At 39.1% G+C, this 23,466-nt stretch overlaps 1 protein-coding gene across 3 annotated transcripts; it reads left to right on the top strand.

The window, feature by feature from the left end:
• The first annotated feature begins 4,041 nt into the window (after nt 1–4,041).
• On the top strand, nt 4,042–23,411 carry LOC120728216 (cell division control protein 42 homolog). Of its 3 annotated transcripts, none has more exons than XM_040023037.1 (6): nt 4,042–4,137; nt 9,511–9,615; nt 18,199–18,271; nt 18,882–18,991; nt 19,272–19,469; nt 20,254–23,411. In XM_040023037.1, the coding sequence occupies exons 2-6, from the start codon at nt 9,511–9,513 to the stop codon at nt 20,341–20,343; spliced, it is 576 nt and encodes a 191-aa protein (XP_039878971.1). In that variant the 5' UTR covers nt 4,042–4,137; the 3' UTR covers nt 20,344–23,411. The 3 variants fall into 3 exon arrangements, with proteins under 3 accessions (XP_039878971.1, XP_039878972.1, XP_039878973.1); XM_040023038.1 differs by having other exon boundaries at nt 4,073–4,146; XM_040023039.1 differs by lacking the exon at nt 4,042–4,137 and adding an exon at nt 4,157–4,275.
• The last annotated feature ends 55 nt before the right edge of the window (nt 23,412–23,466 follow it).

The following is a 23,466-nucleotide window of genomic DNA, read 5'->3' as shown; positions in this document are numbered from 1 at the left end:
AAATTGTGTGTTGCACTAAAAAGATATCGAGTGAAGTTGAACTATGGCCGTGCTGTACTTTCCTGTAATACTGATTTAACCTGTTTAACCAGGCGGGTCATTAAACACATCAACTGTTAGTTACAATGTTTGCCTGAAAACGGGAAAATCCTTGTGGGGACATGAGGAAGGACTAAAAAAGAAATTAAAGAAATTAAAGAACAGTAGCAACATACCGACTGGCAAAATGCTGCCCTCTGGTGGTGAAAATGTAAAGTTTTCAGAGCGTAATTACCAAAAATCTGCATTTAAGCATATATAACCTAAATTTATGATGATTCAGTGCTTGAATAAAACCCCGAGCCTTAAATTGAAGCTGTTTATAATGAGGGCTGTCAGTTCCAGCAGCTAATTTACTGATTGTTTGGGAGTCTGTAAAAAAGAAAATGAATTGCCTGGATTTCATATTTTGTGCATCCTATTCATTTTTACCCAGCAGATGTTTTTCTTTAGTAGATATCCATGTGTAGGGCAGAAGGCTAAAAGCATGTTTACTCTTTACAGAATGAGAGATGAAAGAAATGCTCTTGAGAAACTAACCAGCTTTGTTTCTTCTGTTTTGATTTTTAGTTTTGTCTCTTTAACGCACGTACACGCTAATTTATCCACTTTTTACCACACCAGCGAAGGTGCTTTCCATATTAACTTGTAATCATGATTTAACTAAAACTTATACCTCTATATTTTCACTGGTGTTGTGTGATATTTCCTGATTTGTTTGTAACTTGGTTAAGTTATGGTGGTGTAACCAAAGACTTCAGTGATCTTTCACCAATAAAATTTTACTCTCACCAAATCAAATTCTGGCCTGCGGCGCAAATGCCACCGTCGTGTCCTGAAAATGCTTCTAAACTGATGAGTTTACAGGAACTGTGACTGCGTTCTGGACAGAGCTCACCATAACTTCATTGTTCTTCCTTTGTTCTGTGCAGAATCGTGTTGAGCTGTGTCCTTGCTGCTCTAAAAACAGACCGGTGACGCTGCTAATGCTGAGAGTGACACTGATACACATTGATAGGGCAAAAGGGTGAAGCCAGTGTGTGCTCAGTGTGTGTCACGGTTGTCTATTATGGTGTGTCTTTGCCTGCATACAAGAGTATTATCGGGCAGGTGCATACATCCACCTGTGTGAACGTCTCTGGGTGCGCTTCTGTGTGTGTGCGAGAGTGTGAGATAATCTATAATTAAATTCCTGAGTTTAATGGGATTATCTTTGGGAGACAAGCGGCACATCGTCATTGGCATCAATCCCTGTGGTTAGCTATGGGTGAGCGACTAAGAGAAACATATATACAGAAGGAGAGAGAGAGAGAGAAATAAATGGGGGCAGATGAGAAAAAAACATGAGGGAGCAACAAAGAGGATTTTTTTTCCCCCAAAAAGCACTGATGAGATCAAAAAGCAATGAAATGCTTGTGAAGTGAGCAAAACAGCGAGGCCATCCAGAGGGACGGAGTAATAGAGGAGCACCTCGCATTGTAATTATCTCATTTTCTGCTGCATTATCGCTGAAGGTCGACAAGCCTTTCCCTCGGCGAGGTCTCCCTTCACCTCCAGCACATCAGTGCTGACCAGGCCAACCAAACAAACAGATTTATCCCTATTAAAGACATAATACAGAGGACCAGCTTGCATATTCACTCATACTCATCTACATGGCTATTTTTACAAGCTTATGAACTGTCCACATCCAATTCCTAACTCATTATCGACCAGAGTCTGATCATTTCGACACAGCAGAACAGCTCTTCCCTGACCTCACGCTGTTTTCCACTGCGGTCAAGGGAAACAAATTAGATTAGATTGGTGTAAGAACTTGTATAGTATACTATAATATACTTAGTTATTTCTTGGATGACTTAAAATGTATCTTTTAAATGTTTAAAATCTATTTTAAACTTTTTTAAAGGCATTTTTAATGACCAGCAGGGGGCAACACCTCTAGTTGCAAAAAGAAATCTGTTTGCACAGAAGACTATTGGAAAAAAGTTTGGACTCTTCGCTCTATTACTGCAGTAAATAATCATTTTCTGCCTTAGCCACTCATTTCAGGCCATATTGAATAAAATATTATATCAGGGAGTTTTGTTTTGTAAATAAAGTATAGTTGTTAGCAAAGATAAGGAAGGCAAAAACTATCAGCATGAGACTCCAAAACAGGATTTCATTAACCGATGAGCGATTTGACAGTGTTACATCCATGTTGTCTATAGATTAAACAAGCAGGGCGCGCATTCAGTGGCTAATACTAATCATATACAATGAAATTTAACATGTTTTGTTAAACAGCTACAAAAAATGTAGCACGTTACAGGCTGAATTGCTCATTTTAAAGGTGCCTTGAATTTGAAATCTTTTCCTAATTTTTTCGTTGCTCAAATGGAAATGTCAGCAAGTGTGGAGTGAATGAATCCATGGAGATTTCTGAAGTAGCAGAGAACACCAGGATGCTCTCTGGTTGTGTTAAAGCATGTAAAATGGCCCTTGACAGTGACCCTAAAAAGAAAAACAAAAGTACCCTCAGTGTGTACTATATCTCCCTCTGGTGATCACTGAGGAAAATCTCTCAGTCTATGTGTGGTTTTTACATTTTATTGAACTGGAGCCAGGTTATTAATGCGAATCTCTACTGCTAACCTAAAATATCAGTTTTAAATTCGATTATGTGGCTCTATGTTGTACCTTTTAATGCTAAGATGACCTCTGATTGTGCATCCAGGGACTGTTTTAGATTATCTTTTAAATCATTTTCTTCTCAACCAAAAATGGGTGAAACCACTTCTCTGTTGTCTTGGTTTTGTTTGATCACGATAAAACTGTTTTACTTTCTATTTTAGACACATGTATTTTAAAAAATCAGTGACAAAAAACACAATGAATAATAACAGAAAGAAGAGACATAATTTAACCACAAATCTCGAAGAAAGAAAATGTTTAAAGACCGTAGAATATAAGCCCTGAAAATTGAAAACTGAGCAGAGGATTAGAAATAAGCTTGTGCTCTAGCTCAGGTGGTGAATATAAGAACCTATTTACACCTGGTTGTTGCAGGGAGACAAAGTGACGACAAAGACAAAGTGACGTCACATCCGCAGACACTAGGTGCACTGTTTTGGCCATGCTGACCTCCCAGGTTTCCTACCATTTTAGCAAGTGCCCCTGCTGCCACAGCCAAATTAAAGACACAAGTTTATGATCGTGTTGGCATTTACTGCAATGTTAATGAAAGAGATGTTGCAACAGTTTGAAACGATGAAACTTTAAAAAATCTTTACTCCTATAAATGTTTCCAAGCTGTGACGATGTCACTGCGCAAAGCCACCAATGTGGTGAGCATGATGCCCTCATAGGCTTGGACAGGTGAAGGCCTGACTGGGTGTTTGATCATGTTAAGCTAATTTTTCTATTTTTCTGAGAAAAATATAAAATTAAAAAATATAAAATTAGCATTTCTTACAGATGCAAAATTTCTCAGTGATGTAAATTTCATAACCGGCACGAGCAGACCTTTGAGTGCCTGCCTGTTTTTTGTGATTGCACAATAATTTACATTACACCTGCACTGTAATGTAACTATAATGTAATACAGTGTTATTTAAATACGATTTTTTTTTAAATAATGAATACATTACCTATTATTGGTGTTGGGCTCATCTTTCCGGCCGTGTTGTTTTAAATCAATGACAGAATAAAAAACTAATAAAAGAAAGACTGAAAGATTAATAAAGATTGTATTTTACAGTGATTGGTTTAAGTACAGGAACATGGTGATCTTTAAGCCATAAAAATTCTCACATACTTTCCACACAAAGCTTGATTTTTTTTAAAATTAAAACCGGAAATAAAAACTAAATAAATAATGAATAAAAACTCATGTACCATAACTTTTAATTTATATATTTTTGTGATGTTAACTAAATTAAAGCGAGTTAGAATTAACAAACGCTTTTATACATGAAAAGTAATAAAAACAGAGGAACTTGAATATAACATGGGTCATAGTTCCGCCTTCCGCCTCGGGTGAGGAGGGGTAGTTTACAGGAAGCACCTGAACGTAGCACCGCATTATAGCAAGTCCAGCGGCTGTGGCTTGAAAAGGTAGGCGCTGTAAGTGACGTTAACGATTTATCGGTGGTAAATACTGAAATATCCACAAAAATCACCGGGAGGTGTTGGGCTCATCTTTCCGGAGTTAAAACTGGCTGTTAGTGAGCTGACAGCTCACTCTCCTATACGGTAGTTGTCAAAACAAATGATTTCCTTGAGCTAACTTTAAGCTAGCTTCGCTGTTAAATCTCTGCCCAAAGTTACCGGTACGTTGTTTTTTTGTTTTTATATTTTTGGGAGGTAAACTACAACGTTTAACCCTCTTATTTATAAAGTTTACACACGCGTCTTTTAAGTTTGTGTTTTGTCATTATCTTTATGTTAAAATACTTTTAAGCAGGTTATTTTGCTGTGGGTGGGGGTCTGGGCGGATGTAACTTTAGGTTAGCTTAGCCTCAGTTAGCGAGCTTCGAAGAAGTAAAACTTTTAATGATAAACTTTTAGCAGATTATTTCCGTGAAAAACTGTCAGCAGGTAGCGACGTTAGGCGTTAAAACATAAAGAAATCTGTAATCAGTTACTGTACAAGTAGCAGGCCTGCGATTAAAATCTTACTGTAAGTAAGTGGCACAGCTTCACATGCGGAAGTGAGTGAAAAGCAGCAACACTTGAATGGATTTTTAACCATTTACAGCTGAAAAAGTTGCCATAAATAAGTTGAAGTTGTCGGTGTTTGCTCAGGGTTCTGTTGACTTTTCTATTTGACGAGTCGGTGTTATTAAACTGCTGTTGGTAGTACCTCATACAAAATCTATCTTAAATTTGACAACGAAAGTTGAAAGTGTCTTATATAAAACTTATAAACACTATGCTTTCCTTGAAGTTACCATTTTGAAAGTTTTTGGATATTTTAGCTTTTAAAGGCGATTCGATTAGGTTCAAATTTTTTTTTATATAGCATTAAATCACACAGTTGCCTCAAGGCGCTTTATATTGTAAGGTAAAGCCCCTACAATAATACAAAGAATACAGAGAAAATCCCAACAATCAGATGACCCCCTATGAGCAACCCTTTGGCCACATAGGGAAGGAAAAAACTCTGCATCTGCTGCAGCCGGGTGAGGGAACGGGATGGAAAGATATGTAGGATATAAAGCTATACTAGTATCTTGTTTTCTAGCATAAATAAACCATTATCTACATGGTTTATTCTTGCTCACGTTCATTTGAGTTGGTGAACTCCAGTTGTTAGTATTGTTATGGGATGCATTGACTAATTATCTGCACAAATGATAAAATTTATCAATGTCAGGTGCTGTTGTCTGTCTGTTGTTTCCATAGACCGTATAGAAAAGACAGATGCAACCAGCATCATTAATTTTGCATTCTGCTTAGATTTTTAAAGCCACAAGGTTGCTGTTTTGGCTCCTGCTGTTATTTCTAATGTAATTTTATTTTTAGAGTCAGAAGTGACTTTAAGTGGGGGAGTGCCAAATTATATAATAGATGTATAATTCTCTGTATCCCACTGTATTTCTATTAGCACGTTCCAGATTCCTGAGTACTACTGTGAAGTGTCAATTATGATACATTTCTCATCCTCCCCTCCTTCTTCTACACCCTCCACTAACGCTCTCTTCTCTCTTATCTCCATCTCATCCTCTTCACCTAAAGCCTGATCTCCTGGACTCAAGTCAGGGCTCTAGCATAGGAATGTGTATGTCGACAGGCATATTTATATGATTGTATTGTCAGCAGATCACACATCCAACTGTCCCATCTCTGGGCAGCTGACAATGAGCCGCCTATAACAACTACCGGATATAGGCTAATATTATGTCAGCTAATGGCTTGAGTGTGTATAAATAACACTTTTACTCTGATAAACAACTTGATTATGTTCTTAAATGGTATGAGAGGCTATTTGCTTGGTGTTAGAGTCTGACAACTGATCCATTTCAAAGAAGCTTTCAGTAATACCAGGTAACACTGGCAAACGCAGGAGTGCTTACCGGCAGAAAGGTTAATCTCACCTCAGTATAGCTGTCATTGGTCAGAAGTGAGATTCACTGACTCATCGACTCATATCGCACTACTTTCACAAAGCTTTACAACCTCCTCCTGAGTAAATAGATGTGGACGCTTTACAGCCGGCATTTTAAAAGCTGTAGTAAACAGCGGGTTGATGGCCTACACTCACTACAAATGAGCGCCATCCAGAACCTTTGTGATAAATCAGGGGTAAAAATTTTAAATATCCCAAAATATTTAACACAAGTCCATTGCTTTATTTCTGATGTATTGCTAATGTTGATATTATTCAAATACCAAATAGTATGAAAACAAAATATTTTTACTCACAAACAGTAGTAGAAATGTGTCGGCCAGCCACAACCATTATTACAGTACAGATGGATAAAAGGCATAGCTGTCGTGACATCCTACTCTAGTAAAAGTCCCGTCCCAAGCTTGCGTTTACCATCTTGGTGTGTTGAAACACTGCATTACAGGTGATGGGTGGATCTAAGTGTTAAACTGCAGTTATTGGCAAATGACTTATGATTGACAAGATGTTAGCTAATGAATTTGGCTAATTTTTGGAGTTGGCCTCAAGTGTAATTGATGTTTTCTTCAGACATAAAAAATGTTAATTTTCTATAAAAACATATTTTCTGTTTTCCCATAAAAGCAAAGTAAACTGACAAGAATACAGCAGTTCAGTCTAACAGCAAGTCTTTTAAACTAACATATTTCAACAATAAGTATTTCGCTAGTCTTGAATAAGGACATCAATTCGGGCAACCAAGAAAACTGAGCTATTGAAAGTTGTAGCAGTAGTTGCATCTTAAGGTAAACTGACGTCCAAAGTAGTTTAGTATTTAGACGATTTGAGAATGTCCTTCAACATATATAGAATACTAAATATTAATTGTACATTATCTTTCACTGGTCTTTGTAGTCCCACTTGTGATCAAACTGAACTCTGCTAAATGGTAAATGGACTCGTTCTTATATAGCGCTTTTCTACTCTATCTGAGCACTCAAAGAGCTTTCTACAACAAATTCATTCGGCCAGTCACACCAATTCACACAAGCACCTTTTCTAAGCTGTTAGTGCCTATCTAAGATTCATGCACATTCACACTCCAATGGATGCATCGGTTAGTATCTTGCCCAAGGATATTTGGCATGTAGACTAGGGGGAAGCCAGTAATCAAACCACCAATCTTCTGATCAGTAGATGACCTGCTCTACCGCCTGAGCTACAGCCCACCCCTAAGCTAAAATGCTTAGGGTTTTAGAAATGAGCCCTGTAATGAAAATTATCTGGATGCAACTGGGGCAGAAAGGGGCATTGAAAAGACTCAGCTAGCGCTAATTTCCCAAAACTATATTTTGCTGACAAATGAATTCTGCAGACATAACTGGTGTCTTCATGCCTGCAAATGACTGGCCACCTTGTTTCTGACTCATCAGAGTTCAGCTGAATTCTGGCACTGCAAATTTACCCAAACAAAGAGCCAGTGATGAAGTGGCAGGCCATAGCCCTCTAACCATTGTCCTTCTTAATGAAGCCGCAGAGTGGGTATGAGAGCTGCTCGGCATCAGAGAGGTCACAGGTTCTCTAGTCATTGTGTAGTAAACATCGCGCCACAGACCAGGCAGTGTTTCCATCAGCCAGTCTCATACTGACTCTGCATTTTCATATCACCTGATGCAAACAGGCAGGGAAAAAAGGGCATAAAAACAATTTAATAATTCTTAAACCTGCAACTGAGCAGGTGTTTGGAAAAGTAATTTAATCTACATTTTGATCACCCATAAGCATCTATACATAGTAAATTAGTTAATGCTTCGCCCTCTTACTTGACACAACACAGTGGCAAGTTGAGCATAGTATCAAAACATAACTACATAGAAAATCTTGCATGTTAATATGACCCTTAAAGCTGTCCAGAAATGCATGTAGGTTTTGTCCAGGGGAGTTATAAGAAAACAGACCAAAGAGCCAGTGTAACAATGCCTACTGGCATTACTGTGTGAGATTTTGCTGGTGATATATCCCTTTAAACTGGTGCTCAAAGTTGAAAAACAATTCTCAAACAAAATTTTGGCATGAGATTTGGACACTTGATTGATTTGAGTGATGTTTTTAACAACACCTAAATGTGTTTTTTAGCCCTGAAGATAAGGGGAAAAAATAATACAGATGAAACGACACAAAATATAGCCCGTTGTCTACTTTGAGGGCCTGCAACTTGGAAAACACTCACAGTATGAAGCTAAAATTTATACATGACTTCATTTGATATACTAAAGTTGTGTGGAAATTACATGTAGATAAAAATCATTTGATTAAGAGGGTGGTTGGAGAAGTCATTTTCTCACATTTATTTGCTTCTGTATAAAATCAACCTGTTACAGAGCAGCTGCGTCTGCTTGCACTAAAACTTAATTAAAAGTAACTGGAAATTGTGTCGTAAGCATCGACTGTAATGACTGAAATCTTTTGTCTCATATTGTCAAGGCTTGTTTGTATACAGTTATGTTGCCATGGTTACCCTTCTGCACATGAAGCATTGGTGGGAGGTGCAGAAACAAGAGCAGGGCATCACCTCGCTTATGGAAAGCCCCTGAAATGTAGCAGTTGCACCGGATGCTCAGTTTGATAATGACTGAAGTACAACTACAGCCTATTAATACTTTCATTCTCAGTGATTCAAGTAGATTAAACCTTAGATTATTCTCATAGATCCTTTTAGACTTGGTACAGATTGTCTCAAAAAGTTGCTTTTGTCTTAAAGGCAACACTCATCAGGTGATTTCCATTATGTATAACATATCTAATTACTTTCATTATGGACAAACACCTGATTAAGGTCTGTCAGGGGCTTATTTTGTCATTCCAGCAGTCTTCCAGAGACCCCACTTCCCTGTCTCACCTCTGTTGTACACTTAGTTACTGATATGTCCTTTTTTCTTAACCAGCATATGCTCACTATGCTACTATGCTAACTTTTGTGGATTTAAATGTGGTGTTTTTATCATGAAATTAAAACAAGAAGGTGTTTTCATAAGGTGTTGTAGGTGCATTATATCGGTGCACAGTTCAATTTTGTGGATAAAAATAAAATTTTGTGTGAAATAAAAATGATATGGTGATTTTTATAAGGTTCTGTAAGGTGCAAAAATGCGATAAATGAGCCATATCAGCCCATTGGTAGGTGGTTACTAGACAACATGATGACGTTTAAATATATGACATACATAAGAACACCTCAGGGATCTAAGGTGTACCTGTGTGCCAGGTTTGGTAGCTAGCTCCTTGTGGTTTTAGGATCAGTTCAGGGATAAAGAAACAAACACACAGACGGAGATTGTGTTTGTTTTAATAAGAAGGTTTTCTACTTTTCTCCTCCTCAGATGCAAACTATAAAGTGTGTGGTGGTGGGTGACGGTGCAGTGGGAAAGACATGCCTGCTCATCTCATACACGACGAACAAGTTTCCCTCTGAATACGTTCCTACGGTGAGTAGTCTCAAATAACACGAGTAACTTTTTCACTTCCCCAAAGTAATAATACTTGAAATGACAGAGAGCTGATGCACAGCAGCAGCACGGGCCACTTTACTCCTTGTAACACCCAGTGTGCAGGTCTTTCCTGTGGAGTGATACTGATAGATGCTGTATGTAGGTTACATAAACAGGTTTCTGAAAAAAGTATCGTCAGTATCGACGCCACTGTATTTACAGCATGCACATACCTTTCCAGTTCAGTGAGAGAGTGTCACTCATATTTCAGCTTCACTTTTATTTTTAAAAGATGGGAATGAGTACCAAAACTTGGTAGGAGTACACTGTAATAAAACTCTGGAGTCTTTTAAGAACTGAAAGTACCAAGTTGGGTCGTTTATGACTCTTATATTTTATACTGAAATATTTTTTTTAAAGGCTTTTGATGGGCTTGGATCAGTTCTATTGAAAATGCGTTAACACACATCACCTTCAAAGAAGATTACATTTCATTTATATGTACATAAACATATTGCATGTACTGCGGTACGAGTGTATCATTTTAATAAAAACAACAGGATGAACTTTACTTTGATCTATAACAAGTTTGAATCAAGTCATTGTAGTCAGGCTGTTTGTTCGTCCTTTATTTTCATTATGCTGTGTAAAACGATATATAAGCAAACGTCTTGCTTGTAACTGTAACATTTCAAATATTTTGTGCAGATAAATTCAAAATGAAGCGTGCTGCAGCAGTAACTCTCACTTCTCTAGGTCTGTTAGGAGTGTTCCACAGCAAAACATCATGTAGTGGTTGAGAAGTTGTAGAAGAAGTGCATTGGCAAATTAGTGATGTGAAACTTTCTTGATGTGACGCACATATAAATGTGTCTTTTTTTTTTTTTAATATAAAATCAACAGACTTCAGTAGTCATTTCAAAGCTTTCTTTGTGTAAATATGTCTGAATGTAGAAGCAGAAAATTACAGGTCATCCACGAATTGAATTGTTTGAGACAAGCCTGTAGTTTACTAATTTCTGAGTTTCCTAATCTAATTGTGTATCATTGTCAGAGAAATCAAAATATGTGCAGTGTTTCTGTGACATAGAAAACATGTATAATGAGAAAAATATTGGTCCTAGCACAGAACCCTGTGGAACGCTACGACTAAATTTTGGTCAACAAATGGTCATAAATGATACAAAAATATGTGAAATTTCATCAGATAAGTTAAAGACCCGTCCCCTTTAGTTTACCTAGACCAATCATACTTACCTGTACCAGTCTGGTAAGGACAACTTAAGACTGAGTGCTGTAAATTTCTTCATCCGATGATGAACATGTGCACACATCCATGTCCCCTTAAATTTTCTGTGCTCACACAAGCTTTGCCCTCAGTTATTATATTACAGTGCATCAACTATGCACGTGCCATTCAAGCAGAGGTGAGGTGGATTCAAGGAACAATAAAACACACCTTTTCAGACACTCAAACTGAAACAAACCTCCTTTTTGCATTTGGTCTCACTGTGTTCATTTATAGTAGGCAAAGTTTGTATGAGACGTGATGTTTGGTCTCCAGATATATCCAGTGTTTTCTAATAACATTTCTAGTGTTATTATAACTCTTTCGGTCAGCAGCACCTTGAAATTACATCACATATATTTTTCTCAAATATCTTAAAACATTGGTCGGCTCTTTAGTCCTTCTAGTGCGGCTCCGCGTGGTTTGGGAAAATAAATTAAAGTATTTTGCTGAAGTGTATTTTATTTATGTTAGTTCTTTTTTTAACTTGTAGTTCTAAATTGGAAGATTATTGTGATATTGAAATATAAAAATAAAATTATATTTTATTATTTTTTCATCGCTCAAAATAAGCGTCACACTCGCGGAAGCCGGTATACCCACCAAAACGCCATGGATTTATCGAGACTTTCAACCCCAGGCAGGCCAATTATGGATCTTCGGATCCACATTATGTCAGCAGCTCCACCGTGAACTATGTTAAAAACAAACACCGCTCACGCCTCACAGACGACAGCTTACAGTCCTGCGTAAAGATGAAAGTGACTTCGTACAGCCCCGATCTGCAGACGCTGTGCGCAAAAGTTCAGGAGCAGAAGTCCCATTGTAAACATATCACGGCAGACCGATGATGTTTGCATGAACACGCTTTACAGCATCTCTTTATTGACCACTTTTCTCACACGGTTGCTGTACGCATACAGCCGGCTGTAGCGTTTCAGCCCACAGCCCAACACACACCAACAACAACACAACAGCATAGATGGCACAGACGTTAAGGCGGCGAGGCGTGATTGCGGGTGCCGCTCGGGTGCATCCGCCTCCCCTGCAGTGGTGCTGCAGACCACGCCCCCCCCCCACACACATTAACCAGGTAAAATACATATTTAGGCAGAATTTTGCAAATATCTATTTTTCATTTTTCAGCAGCATAGTGCTTTTTTTTTTTTTTTTTTTTTTTTTTTTTTTTTTTTTTTCAATTATTTTTTAAAAGTCAGGTCAAGGCTCTAAAAGCCCAAAGGCGATATAAAGTCAGTTGTCTTTCATGGAATATTTTTCTCAATATAGATTTAAACCAGTAATGATCATCAAACATTTTTACATGGAATAACTTGGTTGACCCACTTTCCTCTAATCTTTATTGAAAAATGGTTCCTAAATTAAATTTGTGCTGATGTTACAGTTTTCAAGGTTGACACATGATCAAGCTGGACTTTTCTTTATACCTATAAAAACACGGTGAAAAAAAAACTAAATGTTCTTGATAGAGAGTAAGAAATGTTAGAAAAGGAGACACTACGTTACACTTCGAGGTGTGTTTCTCATACTGCTGAGCCAACAGAGCCAAATATTGATTAAGCTCCACCTTAGATTTAAGCTGACATCTTGATAAATGGTAAGTGGACTGGTTCTTATGTAGTGCTTTTCAGCTCTGTTTATACAACATGGCCCTTTCATACAAACACTTATTGTTTATACTTTAGTGCTTTCTATCCACCACACACACACACTGCTACTGCAATGAACGCATTGCAGATCCAACCAGCAACTTTGCGATTACAGATGAACCGCTCCTGACCTCCTGAGCTACAGCTTCTCCATTAGGCAGAGAGAGGTTGTGACAGTTCACACACAGAAAATGCTACAAGTTAAATGTTGCATATAAAAATGAAGGGCTTAAAAGTTATTACAATACGCTTGTTAAATGATGACTTATAAACCCTGCTACTGGGTCCAAGCTCCTACTGCATTCATTAAGCTGTCCTCTTTTAATTTGTTACAGTGAATTGTATCTTGGTAGCAGCAGCCTTTTGCACTCAAGCATGAACCTGGATGATATTTTGGTAAAAGTTTCTTTTTCACACCTACAAGAGTTTTGCACATCATTTCCTGAAGTTGTGAACTTTCTAGCGCTCGCTGTTTGTTCTGATTCTTGTACACGTTTGTGTCGTTTTTGGTGCGTGCAGTCGGTGGTTTCATGTCTGTACTTGCAGGATTAGAAATGTGTGCTTGTCTCCTGACATCCTGTTTGATTCGCGACTATTCAAAAGTGTTGCGTCACGCTGCAGCAGCACGATGAGGAAGAAGCTTCGCAAGCTCTGCAGCGTGACACAAATGTGGTCCATGTGCGCCTCAGCTCAGCTGATCCGGCATTCTCTGACTCTGTGGTTTGTTGCCATCAGAAAACGGCTTGCTGAGCGTTGACAGGCTCTGCAGCCCTGCTAGAAATATCTGAAATGCCTCCTAATTGATGATGGGTGGGGTCTGTGAGTAGGGACTGCAAACTGATGAGTAATTGTCTTCTGTTTTCTGTTGGTGCCATTGCTTGGTCTGTCAGCAGTCAGCACTGTTTGAGAATTGCGGAAGCAACAGTGCTGACTCAACTTTTATCTTTCTCTTCCTGTCAGACTGTCCATCTCACTCACCTCGCTTCCACTCCACTATTTTTAACTCTTCAGTACAAATGTCGTTCAACCAATTCTGTTTGAATTTTTAATACGATTTTTGACGGCCACCAATTACTAAAACAAGATCTTCTTTTTTTTATGTTAAAAAATGCACTTTTTTTCCAGTATTACTACGGCTGTTACTGATTATTGTTGTCGTATAAAAGCACAACCTTCACATCTAGACTATTTTGCAGCTTAAACAACAGTAGTATTTGCCATTTTACCTCTTTATGATTCCAAAACCTTATCAAGATCAGAAAGTACTTTGGTCTTTTAAATGCATTAAAGTTTAATGGGAAAATATCTAGGGAAAGAGAGTTAATGATAAAAACCCTGAAAACCATAAATTTCACCCCGAGCCTCAACTCTCGCGGCCCGGTACCAAACGTCTCACAGAGCCCTTACCGGTCCGTGGCTCAGGGGTTGGGGACCGCTGCTTTAATAGGCTCGTTCTTCCCCGGGCTGTATGTTTGGCGTACCTCGTATATGCAGGAATGGTCATGTCAGTATCTATCTATTATTTGTTTATGTACAACTACTTTATTTCAAATGCGTTGTTTAAATGCCACATTGTTGTTATTCCATTATTTTTCAGTGCATATGAGCTTTCCCTTTCATATTTAAAAATGCGCTCTGCTTCTTCTTAAACTCAGTCAACAAGAGTAGAAGTGAGGGCATCACGTGACCACCTCTGTTTGCCGAGACTGGACTGTTTGCTTTCTGTCTGCTCTTCTTAGTTTTCTCAGTCCTGTTTGAGCACTTTTAGGCTCAAACAGGACACGGTCACCACAGGGGTTTGGGAAGCGCATCTGTAACTGGAAGGTCACCAGTTCGATCCCCGGGCTCTATGTCCTGGTCGTTGTGTCCTTGGGCAAGACACTTTACCCTACCGCCTACTGGTGTTGGCCAGAGGGGCCGATGGCGCGATATGGCAGCCTCGCTTCTGTCAGTCTGCCCCAGGGCAGCTGTGGCTACAACTGTAGCTGCCTCCACCAGTGTGTGTGTGTGAATGAATAGTGGCATTGTAAAGCGGTTTGGGTGCCTTGAAAATCGCTATATAAATGCAATCTATTATTATTATTATTATTATTATTATTATTATTATTACCCACTGAAAAAAATAATGTAAAAACATATCTTAACGTATTAGCTGCATGTAGTTTTCAGCTCGTCTGTGGCTTCCTACTAATGAAAACACTGGCATAGTAGCTCTTTGCTGTTAGCATAGAGCTCTTTTTTTCCTTATTAGCGCTACATGTAGGAAAACCTTTATATAAGTACTAAAGACTTAACTTTATTATCAAAATACTGATTATAATTACTGTGATATTTTCAGAATAAAGGTGCTATTCAAGACAGAAGTGGAAATACTTTCATATAAATGTAAAAAAAGGATATCAAGAACAAAGTTTTATTGTAAAATTTTACTTTCTTTCCTCATAAATGCAACTTTTTATGCTTTTTTTTTTTTTTATCATCCGTGAATAGTAATACGATTTTATACACCTCCAACATGATTCAGCAAAAGCTGTGTTATTTTGTTTTTATTGCTTACTGTCACATTGTTGTTATTCCTGTGCAACATCCTGTTCCTACCTGCATTCTCCTGTTGTTAATCACCACCTTATTACTTAATGTCACCAACGTACTTAATGAACCCTAATCTTTGAGGCTAGTCATCATGCAGCATTAAGTTGAGCAATGTCTTGTTTTAGACAAAACACTTTATTCTCCTGTACGCTTTCTGTTTCATGTTTGCTGTGTGTGTGTGTGTGTGTGTGTGTGTGTGTGTGTGGCAACTATACATCAGTGCTGTATTATGTGTCTGCATCGTTTCCTGTCAATCTGCTGACAAACAAGCCACACAGTAAGAAATTAGGAGAGAGTAAGTCTACTCCAGGAAGTAATTCCTCACAAACAAGTCACCTTACAGGAATCTGATGTCAAACCTGTCACATTTTACAAGGAGTGTGTTTATTGTTTCATTTCAGGCTGTTGTTTGGCTCTGTATGAAACTGAAACGGCATATAAATACAGTTATCGTAACAGCACAGTCGGGACACCGTTCGGCACAGCGCTTTCTTTCCCCACTGTGTCTGCTGTGATCTGTTTCCAGCAGCTTCTGTAGTCTGAGCTCCATCCAAAGCTCTTACCATCAAACCTGTGTCTCTTCTTCTGTCTGTGTGGTGGATGTTTGAGTGGAGGGGCCAGTTACTCAGTGTTTCTGTCCAAACTTGACCTGAAGGGCACTTCTGTCTCTGTTTGTCCATTTCTCTGCGTGTGTGTGTCGCACACTCTGAACTTTTTCATCAGTCTATCAAACGTCGGGTCAATTCTGCCTCTCTGTGCTCGGAAGAAAAATAAACAACCAACAAACAGACGAGTAGAAGAAATTTTGAACAGTTGTAGCAGCAGCTTCTCTGGACATTAGGTTAGCATTGGGTTAAAAAAAGATGGTAAACCATCGTGTTAATGCCAAATCCTGTAAAACCAGTTAACAGTTAACTGGGATTTCTTACTGGCTCAGGATCTTTGAGCGTGATTACACATAATCATGATTTGTCTGCATATAACTAAGGCGAAAAGTCTGTGACTTTTCCAGACGTCAGTGCGTTTTCCTGCTATCCTCGGTCATTTGACTGAACTTTCTGTTAAGTTTCAGCAATTAAACAAAAACATTTTACTTTGATGGAAGACCAGAACCTCTGGTGGGTCCCAAAATGTTTTGCGTGCCAGAAAAGCTGTCGTCTGCTGACTCATCTCGCCTGATTCACTTTTGGTGGCGTGCGACCAAAGTGTTTTTTGGCTGTCTGCTTTAGCTGTTTCTCCCTCGACCTGTGGCTACCATCCAATTGTTCTGATGCCTCCAAGTCTGCTGTCACGAGGGTCTCGCTTCACAGCCGTCTGCACAAACAGACACAATGGAGGCTGTGGGCCAGCAGTGACCAGCAGCTCCCAAATAAGATGGGCTTCACGAGCACAAACACCCACTGGTGTGCACCCAACTGTCTGCAGGTCAATCAGCTCTGCCTGTTTAATCATTTCATTTGCAGTGTTTCCAATCTGAGTAGTATTTAAAGTAAACTCCTTGTGAAGACTCGTTGCTTTAAGTGACCGCAACGGTTTTCAGTCCAAGACCAGACTAAAAGCTGAGCCTGTATTTTTAAGTTAATGAATAATTGTGTTAAATAACATTACAGTTGTAGTTCAAAATGATGCTGATTGTTTTGTGAAACAGTCGAGCAGCTTGAAACTCGCTGATGAAACATGTCTCTATGAAGATCGTCGTGCAACAAGCATTTCCAGTCAGCTACTGTGACCGTACCTTGTTTTATACTGCATGAGGTCATCACCGTGAACACTCCCTGCTTTAGCGCACGTCCGCCGAGCCAAGGTTAGCAGGCGTGTTGGGACTGGACTGTTTTATTGTACGCAGCAGCAGCCTGAAGGTATGGCTGTGATTAAATAAAAGGAAGGACTGAACCAAGACGCAGCAGGTCTGTTTACCTGAACAACAACAAAACAATATTCAGTTTCCATCATTTCATGTAATTCAGTAAAGATTATACATACAAACACAAACAATAAACTATTTAAAGGGCAGCTGTTTTACCCATTTCCAGTTCCATATCTCTATCATTGGACCCTACTGCAGTAGCTTTGCATGATTCACAGTTCACAATAATCCTGATTTCTTTTACACCAGGCCGAGTAGCTGCACCTCTCAAAAAGAAGGGTTGAACAACACGTAGGTTGGATTTCTCTGGCCAAGATGGCAATTTTGAGAATAACGGCTCTGAATCACATCATACAGATCCAGACAGTGGTCTTAGATACCGCACACAATGTTAAGAAATCCACTTCACACGTTCCCAACACTGGAAATGATCGGTTTCATGGAGGTGAACGCCTGCGGTGTTTAGTCAGTTTAAATCACTTTCTCATTTTCCCTCTTGCTGCAGTTCGTTTGTGCAGATGTAAATATAATCGCACTCGAGTGCGGACCAAAACAACCGCACCGAGACCCTTTGGAGGACGTCTCTGTGCGGTTCCAAATGAACTCAGCAGTTCGTTTGTGGTGTGAACAGGATACGAGCTCAGTCAGGCCCAATTACCATGTAGATGTTGAAAGTTTGAGCTAAAAAAAAAACAACTTCCCGTAGTCACGTGCGGTTATTTCTTTGTATTCTGTGAAGCATGAGGTACTATAGATGTGCACAGGCTAGCAACTAGCTGCCCAACATAAATTGTCCTTTTCCAGTTGACACGTTTAGAAACTGAACTGATTCTGACCGGAGGAAATAAACTGTAGGTGTGAAACCGCTGATGGGCGCGCTCATCCACTGTTTAATGAGTTAAAGATTTGCTTAATGGAGCATCATGTGCTCATATTTTAGCCTTTTTAACTTTGCACATTCAACACTGGAGTTGTCTGATTTGTATGACAGCGGTGCTGAACGTCTGTCAAACAAAAACACTAGGAAAGCACTTCCTTTTTCAACGATTTAACAACTCAAGAAGTCTTCTTCCAGTCTACACTTTACTTCCTTTTTTTGTTTTCTGCTCTCTCTGTCATATCATCCGGCTTCTGTTTTCTCACTTTTTCCCCTCTTTGTCCCCCAGGTGTTCGACAACTATGCCGTGACGGTGATGATCGGTGGAGAGCCGTACACTCTGGGACTGTTTGACACTGCAGGTAAAAAAATCTAAAACCATTTCAGTTAATTCACTGTAGGAACACCGAACACACTCCCACGAGCAGTGACTGCCTAATATTTACAGAAAGGTTTTTTTTAGTGCAGTTAAAAGCACTACAAAACCTAAAAATAAAACTAAGTCAATGTGCTAACCCTCTTCTGTCAAAAAGATGATGAAAACTTCCTGGGGGAAAAAATGCATCATGAAATCTTAATTTTTGGCTACATCTCACCACCACTTTTGGTAAAACAGGAAGTCAGAGAGTGAGAGTTTTTGGTAGTGTGAGATGTTAGCTGGTGGAGGTGAGACCGAGTGGACTGCGATCTGCTCCACATTTACCTGTCAAATAAACAAGCCGCACTCCTAAGATTAAACCTTTACAGTATCCATATGTTTAAATGAAAATACCCGCTGCATCGTTATGGTGAAGAGGGTGGAGGGTTTTTGTTTTGTAGCACGCTGCGCATGTTCATGTGTGGTCCAAAGTTGGACACTTTAATATGGGCATTGTCTCAGTTCTGGAGCCCACCTCAACTGGACCTGAAGCTTTGTTTTGTTTTTTTTATCTCTATTAGCTTAATTTTGTCATCTCGTGCCTCCCCCTGCAGGTCAGGAGGATTACGACAGACTGCGACCCCTCAGCTACCCTCAGACTGACGTCTTCCTCGTTTGTTTCTCTGTTGTATCACCTTCATCCTTTGAGAACGTCAGAGAGAAGGTTTGTTTAGCTCTCTCTGTGTTTTTTTGTTTCTAGATTAAGATTGACACATGTACATTTTACCTTTTTAAACAAGGGCTGTCAGAATAATCTGTAAACCAAATTATTTACTATGACAAGTTATTGTCTTCTCAGTAAAAATTAACTGAGAACACCATCAGCTTGGTTTTAGATCTAAATTTGTTCACAGTGTAACTTTAAGGACACAGAGGAGGGTTCAGGTCAGTTGGAGTTGCATTTAAAGTCCATCAAGCCTGACCTTGACCTTGTCTTTTCACAGTGGGTGCCAGAGATTTCACACCACTGCCCACGGACGCCCTTCCTGCTGGTGGGGACTCAGGTGGATCTCAGAGACGACAGCAACACCCTGGAGAAGTTGGCCAAGAACAAACAGCGAGCCCTGAGCTGTGAGAGCGGAGAAAAACTGGCTCGTGAGCTGAAGGCCGTCAAATACGTGGAGTGTTCGGCTCTGACGCAGGTACGGAGAAAGAAGTAGTCGCCTGAGGGGGAGAAACAGGCCTTTAGTATCCATGTGAGCTCAGGTCTGAAAAGATAAACTGATGAGGTCAAAGGAGGTTTCACAGTTAAGTCTAATAAGCGTGGCGACGTGTAGCTACAGAACTGTCTGTGTCCAGATGTGAAACTGTAAACGGCTCATTTCCACGTGGCTCCGTGTACTAGGCATGATTCTGGTTACAACTGCTAATCAGCTTTTAAAAAGCACTTTTAAAAATAAATCCTCATCAGACAATTACCTGTGAGTATTAAATAGGAACTGAAACTAGTATTTGAACAAGTGTTTACCTGCTTTAAAAAAAGTCTTCTTAAATGTAATTGATTAGTTAAAAACAGAAGACTTTCCTCCTACATGTTAATCTACTTATTCTACATACGGTCATGTTATTTAGTCAAATTCTTTTATTTATTTTTATGTGTTTTTTGGTAGAGCTAGACAGAAACCGCCTCCCCTAGCACATTCAGCGAGAGGACAGGAGCTCCGGTCATTAGAAAAAAGTATTTGTTATTTTACTTTGTTTTATTGCAAGTAAATTTGAGGCGTGCAGAGATCTGTGGCAGAACTCCACCTCGGTCTAAAAGGATGGCGACGTCGTCTATTTTCATTTCTAGTTTCCTTTGTAGAATTTTCTTTCTTTTTAACTGTGAATTGAATTTTTGAATTTTGAAATTTAAATTTGAATTCAGTTTTTTTTTTATTAATTATTATTTATTTATTTAGTAATGGGTTGTTTTTGTTTATTTAGAGGGGACTGAAGAACGTGTTTGACGAGGCCATCCTGGCAGCTCTGGAGCCTCCGGACACCAAACCCAAAAAGCGCTGCGTTCTGTTGTAGACGCCACGACAAGAAGAAGAAGAAGAAGAAGAAGAAGAGGAGGATAGGAGAAGGTGGAGGTGGACCAGGAGGAGATTATTAACCCAGATGGGAACTGAGGGGGGGAGGGTAGACGCATTTAAACAGTGCCTTCAGCCATAGTGACTTAACGTGGGTGTGGTGTTAGAACGGATAGGCGCTTTGTTTTCATCACCGTAACATGACTAACATGTTTGAGCAACACTCTTCGCTAACCTGGAAACAGGGTTTTAATAATCGCAGGAAGCAGATTGAGCAATAGTAGTTTAAACCTCAGATGCCTTGAAGATACAAACAATGGATGGAGTCACGTTTGCAGCTGAAACTTAACAAAAACTTTTAAAATCATTAAAAAAATCTACAAGGAACTGTATAAAATATCTGAAATAAATGTTGGGAACAATGTGTTGGGTCAGTAAACTGCTGCTTTATATTTGTGACACTTGTGTTAGTGATTGATCTGCTGTTGATTTCATAGCCTTGAAATAATTTGGTAATCATAGAGTTTGAACGGCTGTGGTGTACAGTAGCAGTGACGGGCGCTACACTGTTGATCTCAACAATAGCTTTTTTTAATTTGTTAACTTTTCCACGTTAAAACAAAAAAACTTTGAGCAGTATTTTTCCCTTTTCTTTTGTTAACATAAAGATTAACTCTGTTTACAGATTTTGAATTTTTATTTTTAACCTTTTAAACCAAAAAAATCGTATGCAGTTGTGCAGGCTTTGTGGATTTGTGTAAGACATAAGAGAGACACGTGGCACTCAGTCCTCAGCTGAAAATCTACAAATACAACAAATAATAACCTACAGGAGAAAAAAGCCTAACTCAAGTCAAACATGTAGAGCTGCTTTGATTAGATTTGACTGTTGCTTCTGTAAGTGCAGTTTTGATGTCCTGGTCACCGGTGAAGTTAAAAGTATTTAAGGTAGTGCTTTAAAATAATTGTCCAGAGGTGTTTCAGCGTAGCTGCTGAGTGGCTGTGTTTGCTTCTAGAAAGCCTTTGTTGACATTTTCATCCTGTGGCGAAAAATCCTGTGAAACTTGAGGTAAAGGAGCTAGTTTGCTCTTAATGTATCCACAATACAATTCAAGCAAGTCCTTTTGAAGGAAGCAGGACATCTTTCCAAGCAGCTGTAGTTTGATCCCAACACAAGGTCAGATAAATCCTAAAGTAGATAAACCCATCCACCTCTGCTTAAACTGTAGATTTAAATGTAATCAAAAGTGTTGATCATAAGAAAGTCAACATTAGTGCTGTTTTATTCGGTCACTGGTTTCAAAAAAGCAACAAGAAGAGCATCAACAAACATTTTCAGCACTCTTATATCATCTAGCCGACACCTTTGGGAAGTAAAAAAAAAAAAAACCTCCTAGCTGTTTCCTCCAAACACTGAAAGAATGAGCGTTTAACCCAACATGCTGGAGTGAACTCACGCCTGCAAACCGACCAGGGGATTCAAACAAGGAACCTTCCTGCTGTGAGGCAACGCTGCTAACCGCTGCAGCTCCAGTAGCCTTCAGTTTAGGATTGTTTGAGAGCCGCGTCTCCTCCTTATAACGCCTCTGCGCGCTGTAGGTGCGAGTTCTGTAACTTGACTTCATCCGTGTCAAAAAGAATAACTGAGACTAAACATTTACTAACTGGGCAGAAGCTGCACGTTACAGGACAACACATGCATTGGTGTGCACAGTAGCTAACAGTGCCTCAATCTGTAGCTGAGAGAAGTTAGAAACTCGATGTTCTCATGTGGATGCATTGCTTTCCAAAGTAACAAAAATAATATTCAGACTCTTTAAGTCTTGAATTGTCTGAGATTTCTCAAGTTCCACCTGGTAACAGGACAAATGTGGGATATTCAGGAAATCTGAAGTCATGCAGTTTTCACCTGACCACAGAAACGGGAATGTTTTGCAAGAATTTGCATGCAACTGCACACAACATTATATAACTCCTAACAATAACTTTTAACTGTAAACATTAGTAGAGATATTGAAAAAGATTGGGCGAAATGTTCCTTTAGAACGAGTCACTGTGTGAAAACTGTGAGACGCGCCTTTTTTTAAGTTTCTTAAATGTTTTCCATCTTATTAAACTGTTAAAGTCGACACAGACAAACGGCCCACGTGTGACCTCCTCTTGTTTTGTCCACTCCTGCTTCGCTGCTCCAGGCTAGAACCCGAGGTGGTTCTCTGGTGGCTCGTTGGCTCCTCCTGGAGGCCTTAAAGGGGATTAGGCTGGTTTAAAGGATTCTGTGTGTCATTTCATTGGCTAAAATCAGACTGATCAGTGTTTGAGAAGTTAAAGTTGGGTCTTTTAAAGACATCAGTTCTACCTTCATTCATCTTCTAGCGGCTTCACAGTTTTTATATTTCATTTTAATGTTGCTACCTTTAAATAAGGAAGTGCTGCGCTGACCTTTAGAAAAAACCCTCCTCAGTGACTGAATTTTCCCAGTCATTTATTGCAATCTGCTGCTCTGACAGCAAACTTGGACTGAAAGAGTCGGTGCTGCTTGTTTTTATTCATCTTTCATAAAGTTAGTTAAAGCTACAATCAACAAACCTCTGATCTGAGGATGGTTTAAGGCGGTATGACTGGTGAGATATTAAAGTTCTCTGACACTGATCAGGAGTCAGTGACACATTTGAAACCTTTAAACTGAAATCATTTCCCATTCAAATGAACTGAAATTCCACTTTCCCTCCTCTGTTTCTTTTCTATGGTTGATGATGGTTTATTCTGATTATGTACGGATGATTATAAGTATTATATAGATTTTTTTTTTCTTTATTGTTTCCTGGTGATTTTTTTTTAACTGGGTGTTTCTGGAATTTTAATTCCTTTTCTCTTTAGACGTTTTTACTGACACTTGACGGTTGAGTGCCAACAGCTGGTTCGAGTATTGCTGGCCGGGTTGAAACTAAGTGATAACAAGCTTCTAATGGCAGGAGAGAAACATGAGAGCCGAAGCAAGAATTAAAGATGTTTTAAAAGATGAATGTTGGAAGTGGTGGGTGTTTGGAAATAATAAAACCAGTACTTGAATGTTTTTTTTTTTCACTTGGACTTTATTTGTTGAAATTAGAAAACTGCTTTTTTT

This window comes from Simochromis diagramma, unplaced genomic scaffold (genome assembly GCF_900408965.1).
Source record: "Simochromis diagramma unplaced genomic scaffold, fSimDia1.1 OVJJ01000307.1, whole genome shotgun sequence".
NCBI classification, from domain to species: Eukaryota; Metazoa; Chordata; class Actinopteri; order Cichliformes; family Cichlidae; genus Simochromis; species Simochromis diagramma.
This window is presented reverse-complemented; position numbering and strand designations above follow the sequence as displayed.

Excerpts from the sequence above, each read along its gene's own strand:
- LOC120728216 (XM_040023037.1), top strand. The coding sequence starts at position 9,511 with ATGCAAACTATAAAGTGTGTGGTGGTGGGTGACGGTGCAGTGGGAAAG. Across the intron at positions 9,616-18,198 it reads CCTCTGAATACGTTCCTACG|GTGTTCGACAACTATGCCGT; the intron begins GTGAGTAGTCTC and ends TTTGTCCCCCAG. Across the intron at positions 19,470-20,253 it reads AGTGTTCGGCTCTGACGCAG|AGGGGACTGAAGAACGTGTT; the intron begins GTACGGAGAAAG and ends TTGTTTATTTAG.